The sequence below is a fragment of the Cololabis saira genome, chromosome 10 (assembly GCF_033807715.1).
Source record: "Cololabis saira isolate AMF1-May2022 chromosome 10, fColSai1.1, whole genome shotgun sequence".
NCBI lineage: Eukaryota > Metazoa > Chordata > Actinopteri > Beloniformes > Belonidae > Cololabis > Cololabis saira.
The window spans coordinates 42,123,964-42,140,056 of NC_084596.1; the positions used below are offsets into that span (position 1 = coordinate 42,123,964).

At 44.5% G+C, this 16,093-nt stretch overlaps 1 protein-coding gene across 1 annotated transcript in view; it reads right to left on the reverse strand.

The window, feature by feature from the left end:
• Positions 1-967: 967 nt before the first annotated feature.
• The window catches only part of LOC133453091 (angiopoietin-related protein 1-like), a 22,176-nt gene continuing 7,050 nt past the window's right edge, over positions 968-16,093 (reverse strand). The window contains exons 2-5 of the mRNA XM_061732956.1: positions 13,941-14,776; positions 12,739-12,932; positions 11,439-11,709; positions 968-4,459 (exon numbers count right to left, since the gene is read on the reverse strand). Coding sequence (XP_061588940.1) covers positions 4,272-4,459; positions 11,439-11,709; positions 12,739-12,932; positions 13,941-14,727 — 1,440 coding nt within the window. The 5' untranslated portion in view covers positions 14,728-14,776 and the 3' untranslated portion in view covers positions 968-4,271. The remainder of the gene's footprint in view (positions 4,460-11,438; positions 11,710-12,738; positions 12,933-13,940; positions 14,777-16,093) is intronic.

The window sequence follows — 16,093 nt, forward strand, 5'->3', positions numbered from 1 at the left end:
CTGAAAAATAATTACTCCAGTCAAGTATAGATAACCAAAATTTCTGAAATGCAAATTTGATGCAGGATTCTGGTTCTAGGAGGACTTTAAAGTATTTTTCAAGCTTTTAGTGAGATGTTTGGAACCCAGTTGGACCCTGATCTGATCTGTGCTCTCTTTGGTCTGACACCAGAGGAATCTGGAGCTGCGTCACCGGATAAAGCCCGTGTTATTACAGCCTTTACCACACTCCTCGCGAGACGTTTGATCCTGTTCAGATGGAAACAACAAGCGCCTCCATCCTTTTCTCATTGGGTCAATGATGTTATGTATTTCTTAAAGCTAGAAAAAAAATCAAATACACACTCAAGGGATCCTCTCAATCTTTTTTTAAAATACGGAGTCCCTTTCTGGACCTCTATGACTCCTTACAGGAGACCCTTGACAATGAATAGGATGGAACTCACACATGATCGATCGCAGCAGTGAAAACCCCCCTTTTTTTCTGTTGTTTTGTTTTATTTTTTCCCCTTTCATTTCTGTTCTATTACTCCTCAAGTGTGCTTTATATCCTGTAAACATATGGGTGGGTGGACGGGAGGTGGTGGGAATGGCGGACTCATTGTGTCAATGTTTCAGCTGAACAATGCACTTTTACACTGCAAAAACTCCAAATCTTACCAGGAATATTTGTCTTATTTCTAGTTAAAATGTCTAATTTTTTGTCAAAAAAATCTCATAACACTTAAAAAAAGAGTCATTACCAGAAAAATAACTTGTTATTTGAAAATCTTCACCTGTTTCAAGTAAATTTTCACTTGAAATAAGTAGAAAAATCTGCCAGTGGGACAAGATTTTTTTGCTTGTAATGAGAAAATAAATCTTGTCCCACTGGCATATTTTTCTACTTATTTCAAGTGAAAATGTACTTGCAACAAGTGAAAATTGTCAAATAACAAGTTATCTTTCTGGTGATGACTCTTGTTTTAAGTGTAATGAGATTTAAAGTAAATTTTCACTTGAAATAAGTAGAAAAATCTGCCAGTGGGACAAGATTTATCTTCTTATTACAAGCAAAACAATCTTGTTCCACTGGCAGATTTTTCTGCTTATTTTAAGTGAAAATCTACGGTACTTGAAACAGTTGAAAATTGTTGTTTTTTCCAGCGATGAGTCTTGTTTTAAGTGTAATGAGATTTTGTAATGAGACTAAAAATGAGACATTTTATAGAGACAAGTAATATGTTCTGTACTTTTCATCTCTGTGGGATAAATGTAAAAAAAAAAAAACATATTTACAAAAAGTCTGACTAAAGAGGGAGTGCTTTTTAACGTGCTGGTTGGTAGGAGGTGGAAGGTTGCTGGTTCACTCACCAGCCACTGCAGGGCACATGTTGTAGTGCCTTTGAGCCAGTTGTTAAACTAGTCTTGGCTAAACTGTAGTCTATAAATGTGTGTAAATGGAGGATTCAGGCTTTTAGTTTAGGTCACGTTGAGTGGTCAACAAGATAAGAGAAGCAAGCCATGCTTTATTATTTTGACAGTCAATTTTAGTTTTAGTCTAGTCTTTGGGTCAAGCTATCATATTAGTTTTTATTAGTTTTAGTCACGTTCATTCTCCTTTTAGTCGTGTCAAGTTACAGTCGACTAAAAGTCTGAGCGTTTTAGTCTTGTTTTAGTCAGAATTGTCCAGGATCATTTTAGTCTAGTTTTAGTCAAAGATTGTATTTAGCCAAACCCATTTTACAATTTAAACAAGGTTATCTTATTATTATTATTATATTATTGTTACCTTATAGACTCAAGAATACATTCATTCCAGATACAGAAGACTTTAATTTGAGTTTACAAAATATTTATTTTTCCGCATTTCTCCCCATCTTTTTCTTTTTCGACGACACATTGGGTTTTCTTTTCCACGTCTATGTAGGAAAGTGTATCCAAAGATCTAAAGACTAAACTGGTTTAAAGACTAAACGAGAAGAAACAACTTGTACATTAAGGATCTTTGTTATAACATTTAGTCTTGTCTCGTTTTGGTCAACGTAAATGAAGACACATTTTAGCGTTTTAGAGTTTTTATTTTGTAATCTACATTTTTGTTTCGTTTTTCTTCCTCTACGATATTGCATTTATTTTTATTTATTTAATTATCATTATCGTCACATGACCAGCATTTTCGTTGCGTCTTGTCTCGTTTTTTCCTCAGGTGATAAAGGTTCGTCGACGACGATATTTAGTCATAATAGTCGTTGACTAAAGCATCTTTAGTGTGCTGGATGGTTGAAGTGTGTTATGGGGTGACCCTGGATGTCATTTCTGTGTCTGTTTGCAGTCAAGCATTGTTCTACCAGCATTGTAATTGTTTTCAGCTTTTATTTCTGCTTAATTTCTAGATAATTACACGGTTTTTATGGGACGCTGTATTTTTACACGTCTGGCTGGGTTTGATTAGTGTCCACGGTTTGTGTTTTGCTGCGGTACAAAATTTTTTAAAGACATGGGTGTGAGAGTCTTCGTGGTTCACAAAAAAAAAAAAGAAAGGAAACGTAATATATGCTACTTTGACACCAGAAACAAAGGGCTGTTTGTCTCCAGTCTGCTGTGGATGAAGCGTTGTTGTTCGGAGCAAACCTACCAGTTTGTGCCTCCGAGATGGCTTCCCTAAAATGATTTCCATCCGTAGCGGTGATTACAGAGTGAGACCCATGACTTTGTCAGCGAAAGGCAGTTTTTCCCAAAAGCATAGATTTCAAGTACCTCCACTGTGTGGAAAGAATGTAGCTTTTCTCTGTACTTAAGGGGAAGATTGCGAGATTGGGGGTGTGGGGTAACGTGGAAAAATGACTTGGAAATTTGGACGGATTCCATCCCAGTCCATCCCCTCCACCCCTTCCTCCTCACCCCTCTCGTTTTCTTTCTCCATCCTGTCTGGTTTTTTAAGAAATGTGTTTCTCGTTGTCTGTCCTGGTGCTTAAAACTCTCAATGTGCTTGGCTGGCATAGTTTTCATGCTTGAAAACCACAAAAACAAAAAAAAAGAAAACATTATTCCACTCTCGTCCTCCCAAGGATGCACGTCTTTTCTCAGAATCAAACTGAACTTTAATCAAACTCCAAATGAAAAAAGCATGAACGAGCAATTTCCATACGTGTGAGAACACCGTGTGAGAATGATTGTCCTGTTTTCCAGTGATGGAAACTGGTCCCACTTTATTTCCTGCAGGATCATTTACTGTTCCCTCAGGACACCTGGTCCTTTTCACTGTTATGATAACTTAATTATACTCATAAATTATACTTGTGGTCATCTGCACTTAAAGTATTGTAACATGTAGTTTAAAAAAAAAAAAAGTTGTTTTAAGTGTAGGGATTTACAATAAGAACACCACTGTTTTTGTGCAATCGAGTGTACAAACTCCCTGCTCCTCGAGGTCCTGCAGAGGATACAGAGATAGATCCGTGCAGGTAGTAACATGAGCTATTACCCAGCACTTATAGCAAATTAGATACCAAATATGAGTGTTTGCACAAGACATATATCTTGGTGAGGTAGGAAAAGCTGCATTTAGATCCTGTGACGCTCGTGACACTCAAGTCACTATTTTCTGCTCTCAAGGTCATTTATTCGGGTGTATGAAGTCACTACTAGCTCAAAACCTCAGCTACGGCAACGACGCAGTCGCCTTGTTTCGGGGTGTACGGGTCTGAAGCGTTCTCACCCAGTGAGCTGTTCAGATCTCCAAGGATGCTGCGGATCACAGTAGAACCATCCAGCCTCTCCATCTTTACCTCCACCCAGTTTCACGTCTTCCTGCATTTTTCCTCATAAGTGGGGGCAAAGCTTCACGCTAATTTGAAGAGAGACAGTTAAAGAAGTCTCGCGGCTGACTTCACTCCCTGAAACACGGCTGAGAAGGGTGTTTTTGTTCAACATCTCTGATGTTTTGATCAAAGTATGTCACAGACATTTCATTAACGACTTTTGTAAAAAAAAAAAAGAAAAAGAAATAAGGGGGCAAAATACTGTATGTCTCCTTTAAGGACCTTGATATTATTAAAGGTCCCTTGAATATATGCATTTGTTGTGACATAAAAAGAACAACGTTGACGGCGAGTTTGTGCCTTGATGCTCTCTAACTGACGGGCGGTCACTTCCATTGTTGCGGACCTGGTTGCAGATCTACCATCGACCAATCAGTGTTGACGTATAAAGTAAAACATGAGTCTTTAACTTGCCCCGGCCTGTTTAGCCTGGTTAGCCTTTGAGCAGGCTGGCTTACGAGGGCAGTCTCAGTCTATGGGTCTAATCATCAGGCGGACGGACTTCATGGAGTAGAAGCCTCCTCCGTAGTCGGCCCAGAACATGCCGTCTTGGAATTTGCTGCGGTAGACGCCTCCGGAGTACCAGACACCGTTGAGATTGGACTGGCCACAAGCGTTGTACCACCAGCCTCCTTTGTGGAAATGGGCACAGTTACCTGTAGGTGGAAAACAGGAGGGGAGATCAATGAAGAAAAGCATGCTTAGGTATCAGAGCAGGGGCGTCAATTGGGTATGGCAAGGTATGGCAGCCGCCACACCTCGGCTTCAGGGGAAAATGTAAATGTTTATTGATTATTCTATTATTTAATACATTTAAAGGAGCATGAGGCAGGATTGAGGCAGGATTTATGAAAAGAATTCGTATACGTTTTAAGTTTTCTAGTAATAATGTCAAATGAAGCGTTCCAAACCAAAAAGAATGATTCCTCTAGTGTATCTCTCCGTTGCCTTGAACAGGCTGTGTGCTGCAAAATGTGCTGCAATTGTGACCGGAATTTCCCGCGCTGTCCTGCGGATGTGACGTCACATGACGCTGCATGCTCAGCGGCGCACGAGTAAACATTGGATTGGGTTTGAGTCATGGAGGCAGCTTCAACTTGAATTGGGACTGAAAACAGATGCTGACATGGCTCACTTCCTACTGACCAGGTAAGATAACATTGTAAGTCCTTTTTAGAGCTTGATTTGAACGGCGCTCCCGTGCCGGCTTGGCTGTTGGCTGCAGGAACCCCGACGGTCATTGTGGCGCTAATGAGTCTCATTTCTTATTCTTGCCTCATGCTCCTTTAAAATAACTACAAATGCAAATCAGAACAACATGATGGATTTCACTAGGAATTATCTTTCCCAACACTTGTAATTCAATTCAATTCAATTTTATTTATATAGCGTCTAATACAACAGAGTTGTCTCTAGACGCTTTACAGAGACCCATACCCAGAACATGACCCCCGAGCAGTTATTACATAAACAATGGCAGGTAAAAACTCCCCTAGTGGGAGAAAAACCTTAAGCCAAACAGTGGCAAGGAAAAACTCCCCTTTAGGAGGGAAGAAACCTTGAGCAGGACCAGGCTCATCAGGGGGGACCCTCCTGCCGAGGGCCAGACTGGTGGGTCAGGGACGGCAACAGCACAGCAGGCAGGTGGAAGCAGCAACGGGATGACCGGGGGTGGGGACCGCAGGCCAGCACACAGCTCCCGAAGCTCCGGCCCAATCAGCAAGTCCCAGGTTGGGGTGCAGGGTCAGGAAAAGACTTGTGCTCCGTAATGCAAGCTACAAGCCACCCACGGCCACCTGCAGGACAAAAGAGAGAAAAGGGAGGAGAAGGGGGGGCCAGCAACGGGATGACCAGGGGTGGGGACCGCAGGCCAGCACGCAGCTCCCGAAGCTCCGGCCCAATCATCAAGTCCCAGGTTGGGGTGCAGGGTCGGGGAAAGGTTGAGAAGGGGCAGGGCCAGGGAGAGGAGTCTTGAGGGACGAACATTCTCCCCCGCCCAAAAGGGGCCGTTACCCTGCCCCCCTCACTCCCACACTGCAGGTTCCGGTGTCCGGCAAAGGATGCTGCAACATGGACAAAAGAGAGAAAAGGGAGGAGAAGGGGGGGCCAGCACAAGAAACCACAGGAGCGACTCTGACACACTAAAGTTTACACTACCTAGAGATTTACCAACACCAGCTAGAGGTTTACTAAACACTAACTATAGGCTTTACTAAACAGAAATGTTTTAAGTTTAGTTTTAAAGGTGGAGGTGGTGTCAGCCCCCTTAACCCAGATTGGAAGTTGGTTCCATAGTAGTGGCGCCTGATAGCAGAACGCCCGCCCACCAAATCTACATTTAGATACTCTAGGAACTACGAGTAAACCTGCACTCTGAGAACGGAGAGCTCTGACAGGAACATAAGGCACTATCAGGTCTTGCAAATAATGCGGAGCTAAGCCGTTTTGGGCTTTATACGCAAGTAATAAAATTTTAAATTGGATTCTGAATTTTACGGGTAACCAATGGAGCGACGCTAACACTGGAGAGACGTGGTCTCTCCTGCTAATTCCTGTCAGTACTCGTGCTGCTGCATTTTGGATCAGCTGGAGCCTATTCAGCAAATTACTTGGACATCCTGCTAACAACACATTACAGTAATCTAGTCTAGAAGATACAAACGCATGAACTAGTTTTTCTGCATCACTCTGTGAGAGGATTTTCCTAATCTTTGCAATATTACGGAGATGGAAAAAGGCTATTTTACAAACCTGATTGACATATGGTTTAAACGACAAATCCTGATCGAACCCCCCTCATATCTTGAAATGTGATGTCCCAGGGTCCCTGACGACAGTGGTCGCTTTCAATCTCGTTTTTAGTGCGCTCTGCAGTGTTACTAACTTACAAAAATGAAAAGGAAGCAGACAACCACGCAATTTAAAAAGAAAAGAAAGAAGGCAAGTGATGGTCCAATGTTGCCCCAGCAGCAGAAGATATTAATGAGGCTGTAGCCACTGATGGATTAATTATGCAAGTTCATCTTAAGGTAAGATATCAAATCACCCTACCCTCTTATCAATCTGTTTAAGGGAAATATTTGACTTTTTTTACTCTCTCTCTCTTTCCTTTTTGCATTTGAACTTTAACTGTTTGAAGTTAAACTGGGATGTCCCTGTGATATTGTTGCACTGACATAGTGGATGAAGTGAACAGAATGAGTTAAATTGCGTTCGTCAGATACGTTTTTTTCTGCTCTCTAACTCTGTCGCTTACTGTCGATGAAAACGGATGCGTAAAGGCTCATTGGCTGAATTGATCCACACGTTGTTAAAGTGTAATGTTCATAGTTACGTTAGCAGGATGTGAGCGAGACTGCATTTGAAAAGGTTCCAATTTTTCTTGACCACACAGATAAGCTACATAGCAGACTTCTGTGATGGGTATTTGCTGGGCATGTTGATTGATACTGTAGTTAAGTTCTGTCACGCGTAACCTGGCCGTACCTTAGCTTTGACTGAATTGATGCAGAGACGACAGGAATGAGCTTCTCCTCTAGTGCGGCGAGTCCTTGAGCCGTCAACTTTTAGGTATGCTGTTGCTAAGGAGTCAAACACTTTGACTGCTTCCCCCAGAAGTCTGATACCAGTTGGAAAAAGTCACGAGCTATTTATTTACTTAATCCTTACCAAGGAATGTTTTACTCCTTAGCTTTTGAGCTGTGACATCCTCACGCTGATGTATGAAAAAGTGGAGGGGTCACGCACGCTAGTGAGTCAGCTATTTATTTACAGAAGGAAGTCGCTGCATTGCTTGGGGCTTTGCAGGATTTCAGGCTACAGGACTGACCGTCCAGATCACTGCGTTCACAGTCCGTCTGAACACTGATCATCTGAGAGCCAGTCGGGTAAAAGAGAGTCGTGTATTTCTGCCATGTCTAGGAAAACAACAGCGTAGATGGAAATAACCGAATGTTAGGATTTCCAAATCTAAAGCAGGATAAACATGTGGAAAAACGAGCAGCAACGCCGAGTGTACGTCAGAAACTGTCTGCAAGTGACTTAGAGTCAAATCCTCTGTCCGTTGAAAGGTTTTATACATTTTTATTTAGTTAAATAGTTGGACAGCCTAGCTGAGTGAAGACACGTGCCATATGATGCAATGGCAGTATCTTCTGAACAAAAACCTAAAACTAAATGTAGAAACTGTGAAAAATTACCTTTTTAATGCTTCCTGGGGTTTTAACTGATCATCAACAAGCGTGAGTTCCTCTATATAAGCAGACGTTACCGGTCTGGAGCATTCAGGTGTGTTTCAACACAAGACCAAGCAGGAAACACGTCAGCAATAATCTTTGAAAAAGAACTTATAGGCTGTTGATTTGCAAAGGTTTATAGGGCTATTTCCAAACAAATTAGAGGCCATGATTCTAGCGTGAGGAAGACTTTTAACAGGTGGAAAAGATTCAAGGCTGGTTATAAAACGTTTCCTTCCAGTTATATCCAGTTATATCCACATGCTGTTGCATCATGGGGTGTATCCTTTTTTTTTTTTTTTTTTTTTTTTTAACAAAATACTTGTTGACTTTGGTTCATTTTCTGTTAAACACACACATAAATAATGCTGTTGTTCACTTGAGGTTGTAATTGCTATACGCTAAGAGCTGCTAGGGACCAGATTATGTTTTTTTCTTTCATTATATCCTGATTGGTAAAACTTTAGACTTAAAAGCATGTGCACTGCAGTACAAGTGTAATTATGCACAAGGATTGTCATGCAAATGGTAATATGGCCTTTTTATAATCGGTTATTCATTTGAAAATAAAATTATGTAACACTAAATTGGATCGCAAATGAGTTGATAAATAAATGAACGTCTAAGAACGTCTGAAGTCTAATTTCTAAGCTGTTTTATTATTTTTACAAAATAAATTATTTAAGAAATGATAAAATAATAATCAAATAATGTCATTTTAAAATCTATTTGAAAACAGAGTTTCAAAATAAATATCTGAATTTGAAAATTAATTTTCTATTTAGGCATTTAAATAATTACTCACATCTTTTTCTTCAAAATGTTTGCCCTATATCTATCACCTCCTCCTCCAGCCTCTCATTTTCCTGTTTCCATGGAACTCTGGGGCTTGAGCAAAGAGCAGTAGGTCAAACGATGCAAATCAGGCCTGTAAATGCAACAAAGCTCTCTGATTGGCCAACGGGCTGACCAAGCAGATCCGATTTAGTAACATTATTCTGTATTCTGTATTATTCAGTATTCTTATTTCTCAATGATTAATTGATGGAAACGCCATTACCACCTGCATGACACTCCTGGTCCCCCATATACTGCCAGGTTCCCAGGACCAGATGAAAATAGTGACAATTCAGGTTTGTAGTTGCAAACCATTGAAGCTCATTTATTTTTGTTACATGATCAAATGTTTGCCAAAATGTTCTAAGTGCTTTGATTTGCTTTAAACTACATAGTAAAAGTACCTTTTAAAAAGCATGTCGTTCTCCAAAAAAACACCTCCAAACATCAGTAGTTTGGAGATCCAAGAAAAATCAATCCACAACTGAGCTCCCACTGACCTCTGTGACCTCCTACATGAATACACTCCCTCCCCACCCTCCGCTCAACCTCGGCTGGACTTCTCAACATCCCCACTTCACGCCTCAGCACCATGGGGCACCCTTTGTCACCGGTCCTGTTCATAATTTTTATGGACAGTTCATTCTGAGCACGACATGTCACGTCTTTACTTTTATGTTTACCGCACCTACCCTCACCTATGGTCATGAACTTTGGGTAGTGACCGAAAGGACAAGATCGCGGATACAAGCGGCCGAGATGAGTTTCCTCCGCAGGGCGGCTGGACGCTCCCTTAGAGATGAGTTTCCTCCGCAGGGTGGCTGGACGCTCCCTTAGAGATGAGTTTCCTCCGCAGGGTGGCTGGACGCTCCCTTAGAGAGAGGGTGAGGAGTTCGGTCACCCGGGAGGAGCTCGGAGTCGAGCCGCTGCTCCTCCACATTGAGAGGAGTCAGCTGAGGTGGCTTGGGCATCTGTACCGGATCCTCCTGGACGCCTCCCTAGGGAGGTGTTCCAGGCATGTCCCTCCTCCCTAGGGAGGTGTTCTAGGCATGTCCCTCCTCCCTAGGGAGGTGTTCCAGACATGTCCCTCCTCCCTAGGGAGGTGTTCCAGACATGTCCCTCCTCCCTAGGGAGGAGTTCCAGGCATGTCCCTCCTCCCTAGGGAGGTGTTCCAGGCATGTCCCACCTCCCTAGGGAGGTGTTCCAGGCATGTCCCTCCTCCCTAGGGAGGTGTTCCAGACATGTCCCTCCTCCCTAGGGAGGTGTTCCAGACATGTCCCTCCTCCCTAGGGAGGTGTTCCAGACATGTCCCTCCTCCCTAGGGAGGATTTCCAGGCATGTCCCTCCTCCCTAGGGAGGTGTTCCAGACATGTCCCTCCTCCCTAGGGAGGTGTTCCAGACATGTCCCTCCTCCCTAGGGAGGATTTCCAGGCATGTCCCTCTTCCCTAGGGAGGAGTTCCAGGCAGGTCCCTCCTCCCTAGGGAGGTGTTCCAGACATGTCCCTCCTCCCTAGGGAGGATTTCCAGGCATGTCCCTCTTCCCTAGGGAGGTGTTCCAGACATGTCCCTCCTCCCTAGGGAGGTGTTCCAGACATGTCCCTCCTCCCTAGGGAGGTGTTCCAGACATGTCCCTCCTCCCTAGGGAGGTGTTCCAGACATGTCCCTCCTCCCTAGGGAGGATTTCCAGGCATGTCCCTCTTCCCTAGGGAGGAGTTCCAGGCAGGTCCCTCCTCCCTAGGGAGGTGTTCCAGACATGTCCCTCCTCCCTAGGGAGGATTTCCAGGCATGTCCCTCTTCCCTAGGGAGGAGTTCCAGGCATGTCCCTCCTCCCTAGGGAGGTGTTCCAGGCAGGTCCCTCTTCCCTAGGGAGGTGTTCCAGGCATGTCCCACCTCCCTAGGGAGGTGTTCCAGGCATGTCCCACCTCCCTAGGGAGGTGTTCCAGGCATGTCCCTCCTCCCTAGGGAGGTGTTCCAGACATGTCCCTCCTCCCTAGGGAGGTGTTCCAGGCATGTCCCTCCTCCCTAGGGAGGTGTTCCAGGCATGTCCCTCTGGGAGGAGACCCCGGGGAAGACCCAGGACACGCTGGAGAGACTATGTCTCTCGGCTGGCCTGGGAACGCCTCGGACTCCCCCCGGAAGAGCTGGAGGAAGAGCTGGAGGAAGTGTCTGGGGTGAAGGAAGTCTGGGCATCCTTGCTGAGGCTGCTGCCCCCGCGACCCGGGAACGGATAAGTGGAAGAAGATGAGTGAGAGTGAGTATTATTATTATTAATGTTGGCGTGGTGGGCAATGTTCAACTCTTTCTCGACCTGCAGCTCAACAGCATTAACCAGTATTCCTCATTCAAACGAATAGCAGAGGGAGAGCCATTAACTTCCAGTAAAGCTTCAAAAGCACCTATTTTATTTTGCTCAGAGCATGGAAACTTGTAAAATGAGCCGCGGCTTGTTGATCAGGATGGCAGATGCTGGTTTAGACTCGTGCAGCAATTTCTTTTTGTATGACATGTTCGAAAATCACGATTCACTTTAAAGATCCCATCTGATTCTGCCACGCGTACGTACCTGTGAAAGCATCTTTGTCCCGGTCCAGAGTGGTGAAGGGCTTGCCGTTGTTGCTGCTGAAGGAGTCCCCGGCGTTGCCCCGGTAGGTGCCCAGCCGGAGCCGGTAGCCCTGGCTCTCGGGCTCCAGGTGGAAGCTGCTGTACTGCGCGTACACCTTCTTGTCCATCCAGTCCTCCAGCTCCACTTGCAGCTTGTAGTCTCCCTGCCTCCCTAATTTATAAATGCCTTCCAGGCCCAGCCAGTATTCCCCGTCTATGTTTCCAAAGCCGTTCTGGATCAAAGGAAAATGAAAGGGGAAGGTTACAAAAAGATTACAGAAAATAATGCGGCTTGTTTATTATGTGATGGCTTGAAGAGTTTAGAAACACGAGCATTATTTAGGAACATAAAACCGCCTGTGGAGAAGTCTGTGGGAAGAACAAATGAGAAATCTAGTTTTAAGGATTGTCTTGCTCTTGGCTCTGTAATTCAGGACAACTTCAAAAGAGAGAGAAAAAAGATACACGGTAGAAGTCTGTCTATGAGATCCTTAAGAAAAACCATGTGGCAGAGTTTGAGCTGGAAAATAAGCATGTGACTTGAGAATGCTGAGGCTCACAGATCACTTGAGTCCTGACTAATGATGAAACTGGCTTGGGCAACTTGTGCTGAACAGTCATGAGCCTCGGTGTCTGGGCTTGGGCCTCCAAAACACTTCGCTTGGAAGAGAACGTCGGGGGTTTGCGATTGTGGCTTGGTTGAGTGAGCCAGCAGATGATGAATGATGCAAAGTTTCAGCTCGGGGGCCTCCTCGGTGTTGCTGTTGCATTTGTTTCTGGGGGTGAACGAGCGCGGGGACAAATCAGTGCTGAATACAGCGATTTAGCTTCCAGTTAGGCTGGCTGCGCTAAGTGGAACACTGGATTGCAGCAGCTGCCAAGAGCAATATAGCCCACCTCATTCTCCCAGGGCTTTCATAAGACAGCTCTCTATGGTTTAGTGCAGCGAGCCAACCATCCATCCATTTGGGAAGGCCGCATGCTAGTAGCGGTTTTGTGGGGGGGGGGGAAAAAGGTTGCCGCTTGAGCTGTGGAACATACCTTCTTAGTAGGGCAGCTAGTGTTTCATAATGGGAATCTCAAACCAAATGACCTCGGATGAAAGTGACTGCTGACAGAGTGCTATATATTTTACACAAGGATTCCGTCTCAGGAAATTATCTCAGAGACCCCGAAAGGTTCCCCTAGGTGGGTCGTATAACGGCCGTGTCTGGATGGATATTCAGAGAGCGGGTAAGATGAGGAAGTGGCATTGTCATCACCTTGTAGTTCTCCCAGCTCCTGAAGAAGTTGACGGATCCGTCTCTCCTGCGCTGGATGACGGTCCAGCCCCCGTTGTCTATATCCTGTTCACACCAGACTTGCATTGACCTCTCCATCTCGTCTGGGCGGATCAGGTACACGCCACTGGTGATGTGGCCGGCCTCCTGGGCCTCGAAGCAGTCTCTGAACGGACCTGATGGAGAGGGAAGAGAGGGAGAGGGGTCCGGATGGAAAACACAGAGCACCACATGGCACGTCTTTAGTTTTATGTAGTTGTAGAGTTCATTTCAAAATGTACATGTTTCTAAATCATTCAGTAGAATGATATTAGCACCTGGTCTAACTTACGTGAGTCAGTATATGATTTAAATACCATCTATTTACTTAAACGGGCCAATCAGGACACATCAGTAAGAGACCTTGTTTAAGTTCAGGCCAGACGACCACAGCCACATTGTTAAGCTGTCCTCACTAATGTGCCTTTTTTTTGTTGTAATCCTACACTCTCATAATAACCTTTTTCATCAATAGCACATATGGCAGTCCGTTTATTTAAAGGGCCAGTAAATTCCCCCTGGGTTATTAATGTAATAATGATAATATTGTAAAGAAATAGGTCAGTCTCTTAGCTGATGAGCTACTTTGTGGCACGCACAACGAGTATCCATCAAATCCAGCTTTGGTCTACAACTAGCGCACTGGAAAAGTCTCGCAAAGGATCATTTTCATACAAAGCTTTACTGAAATCCTGTACACTTTGTTTTTCTTGGGCAATGGTAATCTAAATATGTCAGGAAATTCAGTTGATTAGAGGAGCTGGATATGTCATTACCTCGCTGTGCCTTTAGTCCTCAGCCTCAATTCAGATGTTGCACCATTTTATTTCCATCTTGGTATATATATATATATATATATATATATATATATATATATATATATATATATATATATATATATATTAAATTTTTTTCTGTTGAGCATCGAGCAGTGTTCCAGCTGATTTTGCAAATCTCTAACCTTTGAAATGAGGCCACTGGCCCACCTGCAGCTGTATCCAGGCCAGGGTTTATTATTTTGTTATGACTGGCCTGCAAAGCCAGGAATGCTCTACATTTGACCACAACTGGTCCAGATTATAATTCAACTGAGTGATTCATTAAAGTAAATTAATGAATAGACCTTTTTTTTCTCCATCGCTCACCTTCCGTGCTGAAGTTTCTCTCAGATTTCATAGTTTCTAGGGTGCTGCTCGTGGGCGGTGGCCCCGAGCGAGAGCCCCTTTCCCGGGCGAGTCCCCGGGTGTTGACTCTGTGGATCTCGTTGGTGAAACGGGGCACGCTGACGGGAATGTTCTCCGGCACCACCTGCACGAGTGGAGGTCCCAGGGGCGGCTGCTCTTGGCTGTGACTGTACACCTGCATGCAGCGCTCCTCCAGCGCTCCGATCAGCACCGACTGGTTGTTCACCACTGCAGACAGAGCGGCGTATTTCACCTCCAGTTCCCTGTAGCGTGAGGCCAGGCGCAGTGACTCAGTGGTGGCATTAAGGATGCGTGTCTCCAGCAGGGCCAGCTCCAGCGAGTTATCCCTCTTCCTGATGATCTCATGCAGCAGCTGCATGTAGAGCTGGGTGACTCTGGAGTTCATGTTCCTGCTCTCCTTCCTCAACAGCTTCATCTCATTCACCAGGTTGCCGTCCACATCCACCATCAGTTTCAACGTTTCCATCTCTCGCCGTTGCTTGGACAGGAGGTCGCGCACCGAGGCCACATCCAGGCGCGTCACCCTGTCCTTGTCGGTGGAATGGCCACGGCTAGCGCAGATGGGGCCTGTGATCTTTTGCTCGGGGACCAGGAAGGTGTAAGAGCACTTTTTGCTCTCCGCGCCGGCCTCCGGAGCCCTTCGTATCCGGGAGAGCACGGGGTTCTTGATGAAGGCTTGACTGTTGCTCCAGAGAGACAGAGCAAACAGAATAAAGAGGGTCCACATGTCGGGTCCCGTGATTCCCGGCCAAACTACTGTCAAACAAGCTAGAGATCTACAAGAGGGAAAAGCACATGAAAGGATAGAGATGGTGTTATTCTCTATTAATCAATCAAAGCATTAACACTTGTGGAGTTTAAGTCTTAATCCAAGTCTTTGTTTGTTTCAAACAAAAAAGCTCATACTGTATAGTTTAATTTTTACCCATAATTCCACGATGGAACCATAGGTTAGATACTCCAAACTTCGCTCAAAGTTTATAAGAGCGTCTTAGTCTTAGTGACGGGACACGTATGGAGTTAATATGAGCTTTCAAAGCAACGTGAAATGGCAAATGCTATAAACATTGTTGTCAAAATATGACTTCAAGAGTTAGTGTGTATCGCACGAACCATTAAATGTCACCCACATGACAGATTTCATGGCCATGCATGCCCTTGTTACTACCACTGCTGTCAAGGTGTCTTAGTGATGGTTTGTGGAAAGTTAGCAATGTTTTGAGTGTCCTCCCCTTAAAATAAACTCTAACGTTTCAAGTCTCATGCCTGAAAAGCTCCCAAGTATCGAGCAGTAATTTGTCTCTGTTAAGTTCTGGACCAGGAGGTGGATAGGACACACATTGAGAAAACCACCATCATCCATCACAAGAGCTGTGTTACACTGGAATCCCCAGGGCAAGAGAAGGAGGGGTAGACCCAGACTGTCGTGGAGGAGAGGAGTCAAAAAGGACCTAGAACACGCCAATACCTCATGGCATGAGGCGCGGAACATCGCTAGAGACCGCAGCAGATGGCGACGCCTAACTGAGGCCCTATGCTCCAGACGGGGCAAAGAGGATTAAGTCAAGTAAGTCAAGTTCAGGACCAAATACTTAGAAGCATAACTTTTTCACAGTAGACGTTTGCCTGCCAGACACAGAATAGACATATTTGTGTTATCCATTACATCAGCAGAAGTTTTGTTTTAGTAGATACTAAACATTATATACCGTTATGGTGAGCCTATAGCAACCCGGATACCCACTTCACATAGGAAACACTGTTGTTAGCCTCTAGTCAGCCTCACAAAGGTTGTTACGGCCTCATGAAAGTAAAGAAACAATTAGGCTCAATGAGACCACAACATACGAAGGAGGCCATGTAAAGATTTCAAGGGCTGAAAACACATTTTATTGTATTGTTGTTTTTAAATTGCTGGGGAGAAAATAAACAAGGAAAAAGGTTCACCCAAAAGTAATGAACCAAAAGGAGATGCTTATTTTTTTTTTGCAAATTTGAAATGATGATAGGGCAGCATGTTGGCTTGGTGGTTAGCACTGTTGCTTCACAGCAAGAAGGTCCCGGTTCGACTCCCTGGCCCAGCAGGGTCTTTC